The sequence below is a fragment of the Rhinopithecus bieti genome, unplaced genomic scaffold (genome assembly GCF_001698545.2).
Source record: "Rhinopithecus bieti isolate Rb0 unplaced genomic scaffold, ASM169854v2 scaffold_39971, whole genome shotgun sequence".
NCBI classification, from domain to species: Eukaryota; Metazoa; Chordata; class Mammalia; order Primates; family Cercopithecidae; genus Rhinopithecus; species Rhinopithecus bieti.
Genome location: NW_016816590.1, coordinates 5,360 through 24,355, shown reverse-complemented (window position 1 = coordinate 24,355; position 18,996 = coordinate 5,360). Strand labels below are relative to the sequence as shown.

At 35.8% G+C, this 18,996-nt stretch overlaps 1 protein-coding gene and 1 pseudogene across 1 annotated transcript in view; one reads left to right on the top strand and one right to left on the bottom strand.

The window, feature by feature from the left end:
* Window positions 1–18,996, top strand: part of DPY19L1 (dpy-19 like C-mannosyltransferase 1) — a 41,960-nt gene that overhangs the window by 17,806 nt on the left and 5,158 nt on the right. The window contains exons 5-6 of the mRNA XM_017854983.1: window positions 7,386–7,506; window positions 10,257–10,350. Coding sequence (XP_017710472.1) covers window positions 7,386–7,506; window positions 10,257–10,350 — 215 coding nt within the window. The remainder of the gene's footprint in view (window positions 1–7,385; window positions 7,507–10,256; window positions 10,351–18,996) is intronic.
* LOC108517201 (protein S100-A11 pseudogene) lies at window positions 517–952 on the bottom strand (annotated as a pseudogene).

Genomic DNA, 18,996 nt, shown 5'->3' with positions numbered 1-18,996 from the left:
TTTTTTTTTTTTTTTACTTTTATTTTATTTTAGTTTTATTTTTTGAGATGGAGTCTCGCTCTGTCGCACAGGCTGGAGTGCAGTGGCCGGATCTCAGCTCACTGCAAGCTCCGCCTCCCAGGTTTAGGCCATTCTCCTGCCTCAGCCTCCCTAAGAGTTGGGATTACAGGTGCCGCCACCTCGCCCGGCTAGTTTTTTTGTATTTTTTAGTAGAGACGGGGTTTCACCGTGTTAGCCAGGATGGTCTTAATCTCCTGACCTTGTGATCCGCTGGTCTCGGCCTCCCAAAGTGCTGGGATTACAGGCTTGAGCCACCGCGCCCAGCCCTACTTTTTAATAATAGCCATTCCGATTGGGTTAGTGTGGTTTTGATTTGCATTTCTCTAATGATTAGTGATGTTGAACACGTTTTCATATGATTGATGGCCACATAAATATCTAATTTTGAGAAATTTGTGTTCATGTCCTTCACCCACATTTTTTTCATGTTTTAAAAAAGTGGCATTGTTTTATTACTATCCACAGGTGGGGCCTGCATGATGTGGTGGATGTGCTGGGCTCAGGGGACGTGTGGGCTGTGAGGAGGAGATGATGACAGAAAGGCTGGAAGAAAAGGGGGTGGGTTTGAAGGCCAGGCCCAAGGGGTCCTCAGGTCCATTTCTGGGAAGGGACAGCCTTAAGGAAGGAGACATGGCAAGCCATAGCTAGGCTACCAATCAGATTAAGAAATTCTGGGAAATCTAACTGCCCATTCCAGTTTCTTCATGCAGTCAAGGACACCGGGGTCCTTCTGGTTCTTTGTGAAGGCAGCCAGCTCTGTATTCATGAAGCTTAGGAACTCCGTCTTGGAGAGACTGCAGTTGTAACCATCCTTTCCAGCATACTTTTGGAAAACAGCAATCAGGGACTCAATGCACCACTCAGTCTCTGTAAGGCTGGAGATTTTTGCCATGTTGGAGCTGAGCGATGCCCAGGAGGCTGTGACTGGGAGTGGCACGGAGTACCCATTTTTTAATGGGGTTGTTTTTTTACTTTTGATTTGTTCCTTATGGATTCTGGATATTAGACCTTTGTCAGATGAATAGTTTGCAAATATTTCTCCCTTTCTGTAGGTTGTCTGATTACTCTCTTGGTAGTTTCTTTTGCCATGCAGAAGCTCTTTAATTTAATTAGGTTGCATTTGTCAATCTTTGTTTTGTTGCAATTCCTTTTGGCATCTTCGTCATGAAATTTTTGCCAGGGTCTATGTCCAGAATGGTATTTTCTATGTTTTCTTCTAGGATTTTCATTGTTTTAGGTTTTACATTGCAGTGTTTAATTCATCTTGAGTTGATTTTTGTGTATAGGGAAAAGAAAGGGTGAAGTTTCAGTCTTCTGCATATGGCTAGCCAGTTATCCCAGCATCATTTACTGAATAAGAAGTCCTTCTTCCTATTCACTTGTTTTGTCAGGTTTGTTGAAAATCAGATGGTTCTAGGTGTGTGACTTTATTTCTGGACTCTCTGTTCCATTGGTCTATGTGTCTGTTTGTGTGCTAGCACCATGCTGTTTTGGTTATTGTAGCCTTGAAATATAGTTTGAAGTTGGGTAGTATGATGCCTCTGGCTTTGTCCTTTTTGTTTAGGATTGCTTTGGCTATTTGAACTATTTTTTGGTTTCATATGTTTTATTTTAATTAATTTTAACCTTATTTACATTGAAGGAGTATCCCTATAAGTTTTAGGGTAGTTTTTGTAATTATGTGAAAAATGTCATTGGTAGTTTGATAGGAATAGCATTGAATCTGTAAACTGCTTTCTGTAGTATGGTCATTTTAACAATATTGAATTTTCCTATCCATGAGCATGGAATGTTTTTCCATTTGTTTTTATTGTCTCTGATTTCTTTCAGCAGTGTTTTGTAATTCTCATTGTAGAGATCTTTCTCCTCTCTAGTTAGTTGTATTCCTAAGTATTCTTTTATAAGTTTTTTATTACTTTTCTCTGCCTATTGTGAATGAGATTGCATTCTTGATTTGGCTCCCAGCTTGGACATTGTTGGTGCATAGAAATACTACTGACTTTGGTACATTGATTTTACATCCAGAAAGTTTGCTAAAGTTTTCAAAAAGACATATCTAGGAGCTTTTAATTAGAGACTATGGGGCTTTCTAGGTATAAAATTATATCGTTTAGAAAAAAGATAGTGTGAATTTCTGTCTTCCATATGGATTTATTTTCTTTCTTTCTCTTGCCTGGTTGCTCTGGCTGGGACATCCACTACTATGTTGAATAGCAATGGGGAAAGTGAACATCCTTTTGTTGTTCCAGTTCTCAAAGCAAGTGTTTCTAGCTTTTGCATGTTCAGTATGGTGTTGGCTATGAGTTTGTCATAGATGGCTCTTCTAATTTTGAGATATGTTCCTTCAATGCCTACTTTGTTGAAGGTTTTTAAAGTGAAAGGATGTTGAATTTTATCAAAAGCCTTTTCTGCATCTGTTTCGATAATCATGTGGGTTTTTTTTTTAGTTCTTTTATGTGATCAATCATATTTATTGATTTGCCTGTGTTGAACCAACCTTTCATCCTAGGAATAAAGCCTACTTGATCGTGGTGGATTAGCTTTTTGATATGCTGATGGATTCAGTATGTTAGTATTTTGTTGAGGATTTTGCATCTATATTCATCAGAGATATTGGCTTGAAGTTTTCTTTTTTACATTATGGCTCTGCCATGTTTTGGCATCAGAATGAGGCTGGCCTTATAGAATGAGTAAGGGAGGAATCCCTCCTCAATTTTTTGGAATAGTTTCAGTATGATTGGTATCCACTCTCCTTATATGTCTGGTAGAATTTGGTTGTGAAGTCATCTGTTCCAGGGCTTTTTCTGGCTGGTAGGCTTTTTATTGGTGATTCAGTCTTGGAACTTGTTATTGATCTATTCAGGGTTTTCATTTCTTCTTGGTTCAATCTTTGGAGGTTATGTATTTCCAGGAATTCAGCCATTTCTTCTAGGTTTCCCAGTTTGTGTCTATGGAGTTGTTCGTAACAGTCTCTCAGAGTTTTTTGCTTTTCTATGGGGTCAATGGTAATATCTCCTTTGTCATTTCTGATTGTGTTTATCTGGGTCTTCTCTCTCTTTCTCTTTATTAGTCTAGCTAGTGGTCTATTAAACTTACTTGTTCTTTCAAAGAATCAACTCATGGTTTTCTTGATCTTTTGTATGGTGTTTTGTGTCTCAATTTCATTCAGTTCATCTCTGATTTGGTTATTTCTTATCTTCTGCTAGATTTTGGGTTGGTTTGCTCTTACTTTTTTGGTTCCTCTAGGTGTGATGTTAGGTTGTTAATTTGAGATCTTTCTAACTTTTTGAAGTCGGCATTTAGCTCTGTAAACTTTCCTCTTAACACTGCTTTAACTGTGTTCCAGCGATCCTGGTATGTTGTATCTTTATTTTCATTAGTTTCAAAGAATTTCTTGATTTCCACCATAATTTCTTTGTTGACTCAAAAAGTCATTCAGGGGCAGGTTGTTTAATTTCCATGTAATTGTGTGGTTTTGAGAGATGTTCTTAGTGTTGATTTATGTTTTTTTTTTGCTGAGACTTTCATTCCTCTGGCAAGTTTTTCAATTTTTCCATTTGTTTTAAGCATGCTCATTAGAGTATATTTATGATTGTTGCTTTAAAATCCTTGATAATACTAATATTTCTTTCATCTCAGTATTGGAATCCATTTATTTTCTCATTCAGTTTGAGACCTTTCTGGTTCTTGATGAGTGATTTTCACTTGAAACCTAGACATTTTGAGTATTATGTTATGAGACTGGATTTTATTTAAACCTGCTATTTTAACTGGATACCTCTGGCATCACTCAAGCAAAGGAAGGGGAAAAGGGGGAAGGCATCATCTTTTTGCTTTCAGCATCACCTGAGGTCAGGAGTTTGAGACTAGCCTGGTCAACATGGTGAAACCCTGTCTCTACAAAAGATACAAAAATTAGCCAGGCATGGTGGCAGGCACTTGTAATCCCAGCTACTTGGGAAGCTTAGGCAGGAGAATTGGCTTGAACCCAGGAGGAAGAGGTTGCAGTGAGCCAAGATTGCACCACTGCACTCCAGTCTGACTGAAAAGAGTGAGACTCCATCTAAAAAAAAAAAAAGAAAAGAAAAGAAAAAGAAAAGGCCCAGGGAAGATGGAAATCTAACTTCCCCACTTGGCCTTTGTTTACATGGTAGGGGTGGAACCACATTTTTTTTTCTTTTGACTTTTTTGGTACTTTTTATATATTTGTCTTAGTCTGTTTTGTGCTGTTTGAACAAAGTATCTGAGATTAGGTAATTTATAAAGAATAGAAATTTATATCTCACAATTCTGGAGTCTAAGAATTCTGGAGTCCAAGAAAGTCCAAGATCAAGGCGCCAGCAGATTTGGTGTCTGGTGAAGGCTGCTCTCCGCTTCCAAGATGGTGCCTTGATGTTGCATCTTCTGAAGGAGAGGAACCCTGTGTCCTCACATGGCCAACAGTAGGAGAGTAAGAGAGCTTTAATCTCACTCATGAGGGGGGAATCCTCATGGCCTAATCACCTCTTATAGGTCCCATCTATTAATACTATCACATTGGCCATTAAGTTTCAACACCTGAATTTTGGAGGGGACATATTCAAACCATAGCAGTGGCCATTGGCATTTCTGGATTGCCAGCCTCTTTAACTCCAAATCTGAGAAAATGAGGCACAGAGAGAGCCCATGGAACTCATAACCATGCTGTACTTTGGGTCTCAAGTCTGTCTTCTCTCTACTTTTCAGAGTCTTCTTATGTTTGATTTGTATGTAACTCAAAGGGTTTTCAGTTGTACTTCAAGGGAGAAATCAGGAAAAGTACATCTACTCCATCTTCCCAATAGCAAACATTTGTATTACTTAAATATTTATATATTGTATTTTCATTTTCATTCAGTTCAAATTATTTTCTAATTTCTCGTGTGATTTCTTCTTTGATCCATCAGCAGTTTAAAATTGTGTTATTATGGACACAGGGAGGGGAACAACACTCACTGGGGCTTGCAGGGGAAGGGCAGGGCAGGGGAAAGCATCAGGGAAAAGGGCAAATGCATGCTGGGCTTAATACTTAGATGATGGGTCAATAGGTGCAGCAAACCACCATGGCACACGTTTACTTATGTAACAAACCTGCACATCCTGCACATGTATCCCGGAACTTAAAAATAATAATAATTTTTAAAAACCTTCTAGAAACACACACACACACAAATAACAAAATAAAATAAAATCGTGTTGCTTAATTTCCAGGTACTTGGAAAATTTCTCAGATTTTGATTTCTGTAAGTGTTTAATGTAATTTGTAATAGTAACAATTGGATAATATAGATCTGCCTAAGATTAAAGCCGCAGTTTTCTGCACTCACTTTCTCTGCATCCTTGCTTACTCTTTGGAGGCACTCTTCTGTTTTTATTTACTCTAATGGCTATCTTCATAACTCTAATGTAAATGCAAAAACCCGAATGCAAAACCTATTTCCTGTATCTTCAATTTCAGTTAATGTTGACTTTCTCTGTATATATAAAATGAGGGTTTAACTTATTACACTAGCCCCATTTCTCTCAGTGTTTAATACTTAGTATTTTTAATTTTTTGGTTATACCTGAATCTTAATTATACAATAAAATTCTCTATTTCTTGTTTCATTAATTTCTAACAGTATGGTCTCAGTGACAACTTTCTTTTTTACTTATTCAACAATGTTTATTGAATAATTAGCACAGTTTTCAATTTCTTTTTTGACGCTATCAAAAATGTCAAAAGTAATTATAATATAGTTCAGTTGTTTTTAAAACTTGGTAGCATTATGAAGAACAGGAGTTGTTCCCAGTCTTTTCACATCACAGAGATAAAAAATTGAGAGGATCTAGATTTACTCCAACACTACGTAGTACTGCAATGTTGAATTTTATGTTCATACTTATTGTGTTCACAGGAGATAAATTTCTCATTTACAAATAAAAATGTAAGTTTAGAACAGAATGTTTTAAAAAGGTAAAAGCATTCACTGCATACTATATGCCAGCACTATACTTAGGACATATATGACTGTATATGTGAGCTCTTATCTCACTTCTCTTGTAGCATAGTTATTATTAAACTCATTTGAGAGATGAAGTGATTGACAGCTGTTGAAGGATTACTTGAGACCGTAGAAACTATAACTTGTAGAGTCAGAATTTGAGTTCAATTCTGACATCAAAGCTATGCTTTTCCTGCTATATCAAGCTGCATAATAAATCTACACTTGTGAGATGTGGAGAGATGTTTATGATGTTTAGCAATGCATATTACATTAACATTGATAATGTGATCTCATTAGGTAGTATTGAGTAACTCTAATTTCATGTTTTAAATGCTTAGGGGGAGGACTGGAAAGATAATCACCAGCTTTTTTCTTTTTTGAGATGGAGTTTCAGTCTTGTCACCCAGGCTGGAGTGCTGTGGTGTGATCTTGGCTCACTGCTGCCTGTGCCTTCCGATTTCAAGTGATTCTCCTGCCTCAGCCTCCCGAGTAGCCGGCATTGCAGGTGCCCACCACCACACCCAGCTAATTTTTGTATTTTTAGTAGACATTTGGTTTCACCATGTTGGCCAGGCTAGTCTCGAACTCCTGACCTTGTGATCCGCCCACCTTGGCCTCCTAAAGTGCTGCGATTACAGGCATGAGCACTGCGACTAGCCAATCACCAAAATATTAAAAATGGTTAGCTCTAAGAGGTGCTTACTTTCTCAACTCTTTATTTTTTGACTTTTTCCCCTAGTGATCTCACATTAGTTTTCCAGAATGTATAATGTTATTTTTAAAAGACCTCTGAGACATGAACATTCTGTTGGGATTTTTTTATCTTGTTATTTTTTCTTTGTCTTTGAACATTTAAAAATAGCTTGCAGATTGGAAAGAACTGGTCAATTAAATCTTCTGCTTGCTTAAAATTGTAATGGGCACAGGTGCTATTATTCTGTTCTGTTCCAGTGTTTATAATATATTTTATATTTTATGGAGAAATAAATTCAAGGATCTAAATGAAATGAATTATGAAATGTTTCTGTAAATCTTTGTATTTTTCTATTAATCACCATATTTTAATTATATACTTTTATATTGACTTACAGTTACTATTATTTATATTACAGAATTGGTTACCACATATATAATATCTTTGTATATAGAAGCATAATGTATAATTTTGAAGTGACTGATTCCCAAGTGAAATGATCTAAATGAATTTGTCAGAGTTTATAATGTCTAAGGCAACCATCACAAAATCGTGTTTTGGAAAGATTATTATTATGAAGAGAATGTATTTTCCTTCATTATCTCTTTGTTTTTATCTTTTTTAAGGTAGTCATAGCCTCCTGGTATCACACATTCATGGGAATAATGAATTTATTTGGACTAGAAGCTAAGACCTGCTGGAATGTCACCAGAATAGAACCTCTTAATGAAGTTCAAAGCTGTGAAGGCATGTTTCTTCCAAAAATGCTGTCATTTGTAAACATTCATAAACATGTAATAATATTATGATTCACTTTTAAGAGTTATTGTAAAATACTGTTGTTGATTTAAAAAAAAATTAGAACTGACTCACCTCAATGAGTATTTTCCATTTTAAAGTAGTTTTCTGAGAAGGCTGTGTACTTACAAATTTGAGTACAAATTTTGGAATTTGAGTATTAACATATCCCATTGTAAGGCAATCTTGACTATAAGTCAGTCTTCTATTTCAGAATGCGAGATACAGAAAGATGTTTTTTGGGGTAGCTTCAATATATAAATTTTGAGGATAGATGAAATAGTCAGATATCTATTTGTAATAGCTAATATATAAATTTATGCATACATATTTAAAAATTAGATATGTAATAATAGATTGATTTAGAAATATTACTTTTTTATATATGCTCATAGTCCATGAGTAGTATTAATAAAACTCATCCTGTTTATCTTCTACATTGGTTTCTTTGTCAAAGAACCGCTTTTGGAATCATCTTAACAGCTTTCCAGGATACATAGTGGTCACTTCTATTTAAGATGTTTGCATTTCAGCACTTTTACAATTCAAGTACGGTGCTGTCCCTTGAGACTCTCGTTCACCGCCACATGTATCTCTTTTCATAACACTAACATTGTTGTTTTTTCTTTATTTCTTCAAATTTTTAACAACATGACTTAGTATATTTTATAAATGAATTTTTAGACTTGTTTGTAACAACATTCAACTCTTGGGATATAAACTAAATCTATTTTCCTTACAGTTTTGCTGATTCCCTCAGTAAAAATAGAATTGATGAGGATGTTTGAGGGGCAATTACACTTTTTTGGGTACGATGTAAAGGATTGGAGAAAATGCCTCATAAAATGAGAGGCTTAGCAATGATTCAGTCAGCTGGAAGGTGTGACCCTGTCTGAGTGGTGAAAATGATCACCTAAGTATGGTGTTAGTTACATTCCTGATAAGTGATAGTTTCGTGTTTGGCACTTGGGACACAGAGATGAACCAGCTAGGCGTGGAGCCTTACCCTCATCGAGTTTATGCTGTAAGGGAGCTGTTAGCAGTTACAACTGTGATGGATATTACAAATAAGAAAATAAGGTTCCCGACATTAGGAGTAAGAGAGGGTAAGTATTTTAAGAATAGGGAATAACATATTCAAATATCCTGAAGCAAGAGAGAACTGAAAGAAGGCTAGAATTCCTGGAAGTAATGGAGAAGAAAAATGATGTGAAATGGTGCTGGGAATATAAGGAAGGATCAGATCATGAAAGCCGTGCACTGGCGAAGGATTTTATACTTTATCCATTGAAGAATTTTAACAGAGTTTCATTTTAAAACATTATTTAGTCAATGGTATGGAAAGAATATTAGTAAAGGGACAAAAGTAGGTTCAGGGAGGCCAGGTAGGAGACTATTATATTCTCAGCAAGTGACTGCAGGAAAGATAATGTGGAAATGCCTGGGTGTGAGAGATTTTGGAAGTAGCATGGACAAGACTTGGTAATTGTTTGGTAAGAGAGGGGAAGGTGAGTGAAGAATCATGTGAAGCACAGTTGGGTTTCTAGCTTAAGTAACTGAGCTCCTTTGAATGGTAGGAAGCATTTGAACAGCAGCAGGTTTGTATTGTTATGTTACATTGTGTATGCATTAATTTGAGGTACTTAAGACACCTCAGAGTGGGGACATGAAGTGGCTATCTGGGTATGAGAATAAGGAGAAAGTTCTGGATTAAATGTAGAGTTGGAGTCATCTGTATATAGATCATTGGAGCCATGGATGTGGAAGAATTTCTTTATGGAGAATGTGCAGATGGAGAAATGAAGGGGACATATGACAGAGCCTAAGGTGGTCCAATATTAAAGAGTGGTAAATAAAACAAGAGAAGTTACTGGAACTGACTGAAAGGAGTGATCAGAGAGGCAGGGGGAATCAGAAGGCCAGCCTTCAGACCTTTGCTGCAGCCAATTAAAGTGAAATAACCTTTGACAAGTTGAATATCTTATGTTCTGTTTTCTCGAACATAAGAAAAATATTTTTATACCAACTAATATTATAAACTTGTTCTGAGAAAAATGTGGGATGACCATAAAGTACATGTTGCCACACACATGCATAATCTTCTATGTGGAATATACTAAGATTCTAGCTATACATAATAATGGATCAAATGACTGGATCATTTCATATAGACTAAAGCTGTACCCTGAAGTCAAAACCATATCTTAACTCTTCCTACAGCCTAGCAAAAGATAAAGATAATGCAATGGTTTTTCTTTTGTATTCATTAAGTGGTTCTACAGACAGTTCCAGACACTGAACACTAGCAGCATCAGCTAAATAAATGTGAATCCCCAACAAATCATTACAGTATAATAGTAATTCCTTAGAGGAAAGTACAAATGCAATTATAAAAAGTATAAAGTATAAGTGTAACTATATAATACCTCATTAAGAGTGAGCTTACATATGTGTATGTGTCTATATACACACACACATATATATATATATACACACACACACATATATATGTGTCTGCATACACACACACACACATACAAACTCTTATAAGGGTAAAGAATTAAACACAGCAGCAATCTGGAAAGCAAATGCTTTCAGCAAATTCATGAGCTCGTGATTGCAAAGCACTGAGATAATTATGCCCAATTGCTTTAGAGTCGTATATTCATTAAACACTGATTATCTGTATCTTTTCAAAGGATTGGGAGATCCTGCTTGCTTTTATGTTGGTGTAATCTTTATTTTAAATGGACTAATGATGGGATTGTTCTTCATGTATGGAGCATACCTGAGGTAAGACTACTACTGAATTAAGAGACCTTCCAGTGGGCTTATACAGACTGGCTGATATTTGTTGATTAAATGAACAGGAAAATTAATGAGATTAGATTCATATCAGGAAAGTTTGTGGATTTATTTGATTTTTCAGAAGCTTAACCAATATGTAACCAGAACTGGAAATGTCACTAAAATTCTATCTCAAAATCATCCCTTTTATTCTGTTGTTTAAACAGATTTCCTAACAAAGGCTTTAATGGAATATCCCCTAGTTCATGTGTAAAATTAATAAATCATTGGAGGAAATCTTTTGTTAGCAGTAATAGCAGCTTATTTCTAATTGTGTTCTCTAAGGATGAAATTAAGAAAGCAGTAGGAAAATCTGTGTATCACATGTGGTGGGCACTTACATCTGCAAGCCTGTCTATCTTGATAAGAGTACCATGGGAAGCAGCAGTAAGACCTGTCTCAGGTGATAAGTTGAAATTAATTTCAACGGCCATGTGTTTTGCCCCCACACTTAATTGCTCCCTGAGATAGCCATATCAGCTAGTTTTTGCCAATGAAAACTAAGGTGAAGTCAGTTTTGGTTACATCTAGGAAAGTATCTGCCTTTCTCACAAAAGGATAGACTTAGCTGCCCCTTCTCTGTTTCTTCCTGCTTTCATTACACTAAGATGTCATGCCCAGAACTGCAGCAGTCATCTTGTGACCATAAGGGAAAGGCCATAAACATAGAAGATCTATCTGGCCTACCATCCTTCTGCTGCTGAACCAATGCCAACAGATACTTATCTTTCATTTTTCTTGTTGAATGATATAATAAAAAACATCTATATTGTGTAAGCCACCTTTGTTAGGTTTTCTGTTTCTTTCAGTGGAACATATTCCTAGCTGAATCATCAGATTTCTTTACAATGTTGTTCTTGTCGTGCAAAACATTTAAAATTAAAATTAATAGTTTTACTCTTTCAACAAATATTTATTGAGTTTTCATAGTGCTTATGTCAATATAGAGATTAATAAATATACACACTCTTTGTTTTAGGAAGTTTTCAGCACAAAAAAGACTAGCATAGAATCAATGAAAACTAGTGACATAGTCAGTGTTGTACCAGGGATACTATCCAGCACAGTACATAAAAAGAAAAGTAGTAATAAGTATAAGCATTGGAAAACCTAAAAAAAAGAAATAAGTGTTCTTAAAAGTAGATTACATAGTGTATCTAGAAAAATTTTTAAAGTGTATGGATATAGTATTTGCAATCATAAGAAAATTTACAATGTTACTCGATGTAAGCATTAATATTAAAATTCAAATTATAAATTTTATACTTTAGCATCAAATAGAAAATGAAATTTTGAAAGGATGCTATTTAGAATAGCATTAAAAGCATGACATTCCTCAGAATAAATCCAACAAAAGATATATATGACAGCTATGGGAACATGATTAGAACTTTCCTGAGATACGTCTAGGAAAATCTAAGTGGAGAAATATTCTACATTCATTGATTGAAGACTTGATGTTAAAAAGATTTATAGATTCAATGCTCTACCAGTCAAAATTCCAACATATTTTTTGTTGACTTTGATGAGCTGATTTAAAAGTTATTCAGAAATGCAAAGGGCCAAATACAGTTAAGGTATTCTTGAAAAAGGAGGATTTGCCCTATCAATTGTTGCTATATTATAAAGCCAATGTAAAAAGACACTATGATATTGGCACAGGAATAGACAAATAGATAACTGAAATGGAGTACAGCCCAGAAGCAGAAATGTACATGGCATTCGATATAATGGAGGAGTGGGTATCGCAGATTGGTGGGTAAGGACAGGCATTTTAATAAATGGTGCTGGAATAATTGGGAGATCATATGGAAACAAAGAGAATTGGAACTATATAAATAATAAATCCAAGCTGATTAAACACTCAAATATGAAAGATAAATTTAATAAACTGTTCAGCATATTATATAGAAGAAGTCATTGATATAGAAGTGATTATCTTAAACAAGAACCAAAAATCCAGACCATGAAGAAAAAGGATAAATTGGATGAAAAGAACTTCAGTTCCTCAAAAGAACCTATAGGATTAAAAAAAAAACCTCCCCAATGTGAGTGAAGATGTTTACAAAGTATATTACCCCACTACTATCCAGAAATTCGTTCATTAACTTGATAATAATTTAATTGAAAGCTGTTGTGAATTGGGAGCACTGTTCTGGGTGCTTGGAATACAGAACAGAAATCCTGTCCCTGGTGAAGTTTATGTTAGAATGGAAGGATGAGACAAAAGAAGAAAGACAACTGATAGGAAAAGGACAAAAGTTTTATGAACTGTGATATTTCCCAGAAGAACACCAAATGGTCATAAACATATGTAAAGTTGACCACCATCATTAGTCATGAAGAAAATACACATTCAAACCACAGGTGAAATACCAACTCATATCTAATAGATTGATAAAAGGAGCTTTCATCCACCACAGGTGGACACATAAATTGGTACAACTATTTTGGTAACAGTGTACATTGATCTGGTTAAAGTTAAGGTATAGATACCTTGTACTCGAGCAATTCTGAATTTAAAGTATATATTCCCAAAAAAGTCTTGCACATGTGGGACTAGAAGTCATAACAATAATAATAGTAGCATCATGTTGCAAAAGCTTCAACTGGAAAACAACCCAAATTATCCATTAACAGAGAAAATGAAATAATTTTGTTTATTAATATGGTGGAACAGTATACAATATATGAGAATGAAGAACTATACAACTACAAAACACAACATTTTGAAATCTTACAAATATAATTTGAATGATGAATCCAGGTACAAAATTAAAAAAAAAACTGCATTCCTCCCATTTGTATAATTGTTTTTAAAACAGATTAAAGTAAATCGTAGTTTGATATGTATATAGAAAGAATTATGTTGATAATCTCAAATCACGTCAGTAGCTGATTCTTATCTTGGAGGCTGGCAAGTGGAGACTCAGTATAATCATTTCTCTATTTCAGTTAATTATATGGTGACTACATGGACGTTCCCTTTACAATAATTCTACAAGCTAGAAATTTTACACACTTTTCTATATGCCATATAGAAAAATATAAGCTCATTAAAGTATTTTGAGGGAAAAGGATTGCTTTGAGATTGTTTGGGCAGGTTTAAAAATGTTCTATTTTTTTAAAAAAAGTTCTATTTTTGGGCTGGGCACAGTGGCTCACGCCTGTAATCCCAGCACTTTGGGAGACCGAGGCGGGCGGATCATGAGGTCAGGAGATCGAGACCATCCTGGCTAACATGGTGAAACCCCGTCTCTACTAAAAATACAAAAAAATTAGCCAGGTGTGGTTTCGGGCGCCTATAATCCCAGCTACTCGGGAGGCTGAGGCAGAAGAATTGGCTTGAACCGGAGAGGCAGAGGTTGCAGTGAGCTGAGATCCCGCCCGTGCACTCTAGCCTGGGTGACAGAGCTAGACTCCTTCTCAAACAAACAAAAAACCAAAACAACAATAAGAAAAGAAATGGTTTTTATCTTTCATCTGATTTTTGTATTCTGTATTATTGTTTCTCTGGCAATCCAGTAAAGAATATTTGCAGTAGTTTAGACAGTTCTAAGTTAATGCTACGTGAAACTGTTAGACTCTTGTCTTCATCTCTCAATCCCTAAAATCCAATTTCAAAAGATAAAAAGTTGCCTTTATTCAGAGTATTCAAAGGATGTGATCTAGACTCTAAAGTGCTAGCTTGTTTCTTAAAAAATATTTTATGTGGCTGGGTGCAGTGGTTCATGCCTGTAATCCCAGCACTTTGGGAAGCCGAGGCGGGTGGATCACGAGGTCAGGAGTTTGAGACCAGCTTGGCCCACATAGTGACACCCCATCTCTGCTCAAAGTAAAAAAATTAGCCAGGCATGGTGGCACACGCCTGTAATCCCAGCTACCTGGGAATCCGAGGCAGGAGAATCATTGGAACTCAGAGGCGGAGGTTGCAGTGAGCCGAGATTTCGCCATTGCACTCCAGCCTGGGCAGCAGAGCAAGACCCCATCTCAAAAAAAAAAATCATTTTATGTTCACACGTTATGTATTTTATTTAGAAAGTATTTTAGCTATAATAAATTATAAAATTGAGATTAATTTATATGTACACTTTTTAGAATTGTACATTCAGGATTTAAACATCAACCACATGGGTATGGTTTTGTACTATTATGTTTTAAATATGATTTAAACTATGGTTTTAATTTGATTGTATACTCTTTTTTTTTTTTTTTTTACAGTGGGACTCAACTAGGAGGTCTTATTACAGTACTGTGCTTCTTTTTCAACCATGGAGAGGTTTGTTTTCTAGAAAGTTAATGCTACATGAACATTCTAGAAATGCTGGAATTTTTAAGAAATAGAAGGGGCTACAGAGGAACAAGGAAATATACTCATCAAAACAATATATAATTGTATACTACTTATGACTTCACAATATTTTAAAGACCCTTATGTTATAAGCTGATACTTTAATCACGCTGANAAACTGATAAATTTGATGAAAGAACTTCAGTTCCTCAAAAGAACTGTAAGATAAAAAATAAACCTCCAAGTGAGTGAAGATATTTACAAAGTATATACCCCATCTACTATCCAGAAATTCCATTCATTAACTTGATAAATATTTATTGAAAGCCTGTTGCGACCAGGAGCACTGTTCTAGGTGCTTGGAATACAGAACAGAAATCCCTGTCCTTGTGAAGTTTATGTTAGAGTGGGAAGATAAAGAAGAAAGACAACCTGATAGAAAAATGGACAAAATGTTTATGAACTGATATTTCCCAGAAGAACACCAAATAGTCAATAAACATATGTAAAGTTGACCACCATCATTAGTCATGAAGAAAATACACATTCAAACCACAGTGAAATACCAACTCACATCTAATAGATTGAAAAATGAGCTTTCATCCACCACAGGTGGGCACCTAAATTGGTACAACTATTTTGGTAAACAGTGTACATTATCTTGTAAAGTTGAAGATATAGATACCTTGTAACTCAGTAATTCTAATTTAAAGTATATATTCCCAAAAAAGTCTTGCACATGTAGACTAGGAAGTACGTACAATAATATGGTAGCATTATTTGCAATAGCTTCAAACTGGTAACAACCCAAATATCCATTAACAGAGATATGAATACATTTTGGTTTATTAACATGGTGGGACAGTATACAATAATGAGAATGAATGAACTGTATGGCTACATACAACATGGTTAAATCTTACAAATATAATTTTGAATGAATGAATCCAGGTACAAAATTTAAAAAAAAATACTGCATACTTCCATTGGTATGTTGTTTAAAAACAGATTAAAGTAAATCATAGTTTGATATGTATATACAAATTGTTATGTTGATAATCTCAAAAATCAGGTCAGTAGCTGATTCTTATCTTGGAGGCTGGCAAGTGGAGACTCAGTATAATCATTTCTCTATTTCAGTTAATTATATGGTGACTACATGGATGTTCCCTTTACAATAGTTCTATGAGCTAGAAATTTTAGGCACTTTTCTATATGCCATATAGAAAAAAATATAAGCTCAATAAAGTATTTTGAAGGAAAAGGATTGCTTTGAGATTGTTTGGGCAGGTTTAAAAATGTTCTATTTGTTTTAAAAAAGTTCTGTTTTTGGGCCGGGTGCAGTGGCTCATGCCTGTAATCCCAGCACTTTGGAAAGCTCATAAGGTCAGGAGATTGAGACCATCCTGGCTAACACGGTGAAACCCTGTCTCTACTAAAAATACAAAAAAAAAAAAAAAAAAATTAGCCGGGGTGGTGGCGGGCGCCTGTAGTCCTGGCTACTCGGGAGGCTGAGGCAGGACAATGGCGTGAACCCGGGAGGTGGAGCTTCCAGTGAGCCGGCATTGCACCACTGCACTCCAGCCTGGACAGAGTGAGACTCCGTCTCAAAACTAACTAACTAAATAAATAAATAAGTTCTGTTTTTCAAAATAGTTTGTATTTCTTATCCTTTTGTTTTCTAATATGGAAAAATGTTACAAAACAATGACTAAAACTTTTAAAAATCAGTATATTTCATTGAGAGGGCTACCGAAGAAGTGCTAATTTCTCTCTAAATTGGTCATATAGTCCTGGAATATAAAATACACTATTAGGCTCTATCTAGCCTTTAAGAAGGATATACAGATTCAACCAATATTGACTGTAGATATGTAATCAAAACTGTGAGGACAATGGAAACTGGCATTTGAGGAACAAAAGAAATAGAAATTTGTGGAAAATGTTTGTATTTGTTACCATGGCTACCCTCCCCACTGGCACTAACTGGGAAGGTAGATACTCTACTTCTATTCTTTCGGTGGCTAACCATAAAATGTTAACATACAGATATAATTTCTTCAAGTATAAAATACATTGATATCCTTCCCCTTCTTCCAATCAAACAAGGAGTCTTGGAATGCTTTTCTTCAAAACGTCCTCTCATATCTTTTTTTTTTATTATTATACTTTAAGTTCTAGGGTACATGTGCACAACATTCAGGTTTGTTACATATATACACATGTGCCATGTTGGTGTGCTGCACCCATTAACTCGTCATTTACATTAGGTATATCTCCTAATGCTATCCCTCATCCCATCCCCCACCCCATGACAGGCCCTGGTGTGTGATGTTCCCCACCCTGTGTCAAAGTATTCTCCTTGTTCAGTTCCCACCTATGAGTGAGAACATGTGGTGTTTGGTTTTCTGTCCTTGTGATAGTTTGCTCAGAATGATGGTTTCCAGCTTCATCCATGTCCATACAAAGGACATGAACTCATCCTTTTTTATAGTTGCATAGTATTCCATGGTGTATATGTGCCACATTTTCTTAATCCAGTCTATCACTGATGGACATTTGGGTTGGTTTCAAGTCTTTGCTATTGTGAATAGTGCTGCAATAAACATGTGTGCACATGTCTTTATAGCAGCATGATTTATAATCCTTTGGGTATGTACCCAGTAATGGGATAGCTGGGTCAAATGGTATTTCCAATTCTACATCCTTGAGGAATCGCCACACTGTCTTCCACAATGGTCAAACTAGTTGACAGTCCCACCAACAGTGTAAAAGTGTTCCTATTTCTCTACATCCCCTCCAGCACCTGTTGTTTCCTGACTTTAAAGATCACCATGCTAACTGTTGTGAGATGGTATCTCATTGTGGTTTTGATTTGCATTTCTCTGATGGCCAATGATGATGAGCATTTTTTCATGTGTCTGTTGGCTGCATAAATGTCTTCTTTTGAGAAGTGTCTGTTCAAATCCTTTGCCCACTTTTTGATGGGGTTGTTTGATTTTTTCTTGTAAATTTGTTTAAGTTCTTCGTAGATTCTGAATATTAGCCCTTTGTCAGATGGGTAGATTGTAAAATTTTTCTCCCATTCTGTAGGTTGCCTGTTACACTCTGATGGTAGTTTCTTTTGCTGTGCAGAAGCTCTTTAGTTTAATTAGATCCCATTTGTGAATTTTGGCTTTTGTTGCCATTGCTTTTGGTGTTTTAGTCATGAAGTCCTTGCCCATGCCTATGTCCTGAATGGTATTGCCTAGGTTTTCTTCTAGAGTTTTTATGGTTTTAGGTCTAACATTTAAGTCTTTAATGCATCTTGAATTAATTTTTGTAAAAGGCGTAAGGAAGGGATCCAGTTTCAGCTTTCTACATATGGCTAGCTGGTTTTCCCAGCACCATTTATTAAATAGGGAATCTTTTCCCCATTTCTTGGTGTTGTCAGGTTTGTCAAACATCAGATAATTGTACATGTGTGGTATTATGTCTGAGGGCTCTGTTCTGTACCATGCTGTTTTGGTTACTGTAGCCTGGTAGTATAGTTTGAAGTCAGGTAGCGTGATACCTCCAGCTTTGTTCTTTTGGCTTAGGATTGTCTTGGCACTGAGGGCTCTTTTTTGGTTCCATGTGAAATTTAAAGTAGTTTTTTCCAATTCTGTGAAGAAAGTCATTGGTAGCTTGATGGGGATGACATTGAATCTATAAATTACCTTGGGCAGTATGGCCATTTTCACGATACTGACTCTTCTTATCCATGAGCATATAATGTTCTTCCATTTGTTTGTGTCCTCTTTTATTTCTCTGGGAAGTGGTTTGTAGTTCTCCTTGAAAAGGTCCTTCACATTCCTTGTAAGTTGGATTCCTACATATTCTCTTTGAAGCAATGACAGTTGTGAATGGCAGTTCACTCATTGTGAATGGCAGTTCACTCATGATTTGGCTCTCTGTTTATCTGTGTATAAGAATGCTTGTGATTTTTGCACCTTGATTTTGTATCCTGAGACTTTGCTGAAGTTGCTTATCAGCTTAAGGAGATTTTGGGCTGAGATGATGGGGTTTTCTAAATATACAATCATGTCATCAGCAAACAGGGAAAATTTGACTTCCTTTTTTCCTAATTGAATACCCTTTATTTCTTTCTCTTGCCTGATTGCCTTGGCCAGAACTTCCTTTTCTGTTGAAAAGGAGTGAACACAGAGGACATCCCTGTCTTGTGCCAGTTTTCAAAAGGAATGATTTCAGTTTTTGCCCATTCAATATGATATTGGCTGTGGGTTTGTCATAAACAGCTCTTATTATTTTGAGATACGTCC